The 1,219-nt window shown below is 38.7% G+C and overlaps 1 protein-coding gene across 1 annotated transcript in view; it reads right to left on the reverse strand.

Moving 5' to 3' along the window:
- Nucleotides 1-1,219, reverse strand: part of LOC119589415 (VWFA and cache domain-containing protein 1-like) — a 30,393-nt gene that overhangs the window by 10,790 nt on the left and 18,384 nt on the right. The window contains exons 14-16 of the mRNA XM_037938025.1: nt 958-1,149; nt 722-851; nt 265-392 (exon numbers count right to left, since the gene is read on the reverse strand). Of these exons, the coding sequence (XP_037793953.1) occupies nt 265-392; nt 722-851; nt 958-1,149 (450 nt within the window). The remainder of the gene's footprint in view (nt 1-264; nt 393-721; nt 852-957; nt 1,150-1,219) is intronic.

The raw sequence follows: 1,219 nt of genomic DNA on the forward strand, positions 1-1,219 counted from the left end.
CAACATGATGAATACAGCCCAGGAGGGAAGGCTTTCGTATCGGGAAACCACCCAGCAGCATTGGGTTAAAATATTCCTTACTATAAAAACTACCTAGAAATATGACCACAACCCATGGTAACTACTCAAAGTGGGAGCCCAGCATGTGGTATTCTGAATGTTTCCTAGTGCACTGTGTTAAGGACATGAACAGTTTCATGGTTAGTCATAAATACAGATTCCACAAAGCTACACACATGCATACCTATACAAGCAATGCCTCACCTGATGTGTGATGTGAGGTGGGGTGTCTGATCCAAAATTAGGTGAGGCTGGAGAAAGCATGGAGGGATGTGCCACCAAATATCCCTTGTTGTCCATCAAAAAGCATCTCACACTCACAGACTTCTCATCTGTTACATTGACAATAACATTTGTTTATATACACCTTTTTTTTATATACCAGCTAATATTTACTTAAAACACAATAAAGGACACTGTCATCTCTCAAAAATAATTTTTCTAACCTTTACAAATAATATTTGAGACAAGTAATTACCAGTGCAACTGTTGTGTAAAGAGTGAGGTATCCCACTTAAAATTATATATTATCTAAACACACTATTAAATCATATTTTACACTTCATTAAGCTTTCATATCATGAGAGAATCAAATATTATGAAATAATAGTGTAAAATTAGTCTTTTCTTTTTGATGGATTCATACAAGTCTTATACAAACCTGAGCGGGCATCATTTGCACATGCTGGCTCTAGGTCAAGTAACAACTTGTACCAGTATCCAAGGGTGAAGTCTGCTGCCAGGACAGCCACAACTGGATCAGTTGATGAATGCATTGTTGCTGAGCCACCCTAGAAAGACAGTCATGTAATTGTAAAGACCATATATCCAGTCTATAGAAAAATAATAATGGTACAAAACGAAGGGTATCTCAGTCTGCAATGTAACTTATATTACCTGGTAAACAGTGTGAGAGATGGTAATAATATGTCCAGCACCACCAGGATCAAGATAAGGAGCAGAGACAACCACTTTGCCAGGGTTGGCAAGGGCATTGAGATACCAAGCCTGTGATCTTGGGTCAAACATCTGATCTAACAGAGTGCCAGGGTACATAAGCGTCACTCCAGAGGGGGCTGCTGCATATCTGCAAAACAAAGGACAAACTACAATTAGGGTGGGATCTTATAGAGGTAGTATGATAATTATATGGCATTCC

This window comes from Penaeus monodon, chromosome 25, assembly GCF_015228065.2.
Source record: "Penaeus monodon isolate SGIC_2016 chromosome 25, NSTDA_Pmon_1, whole genome shotgun sequence".
Classification (NCBI taxonomy): Eukaryota; Metazoa; Arthropoda; class Malacostraca; order Decapoda; family Penaeidae; genus Penaeus; species Penaeus monodon.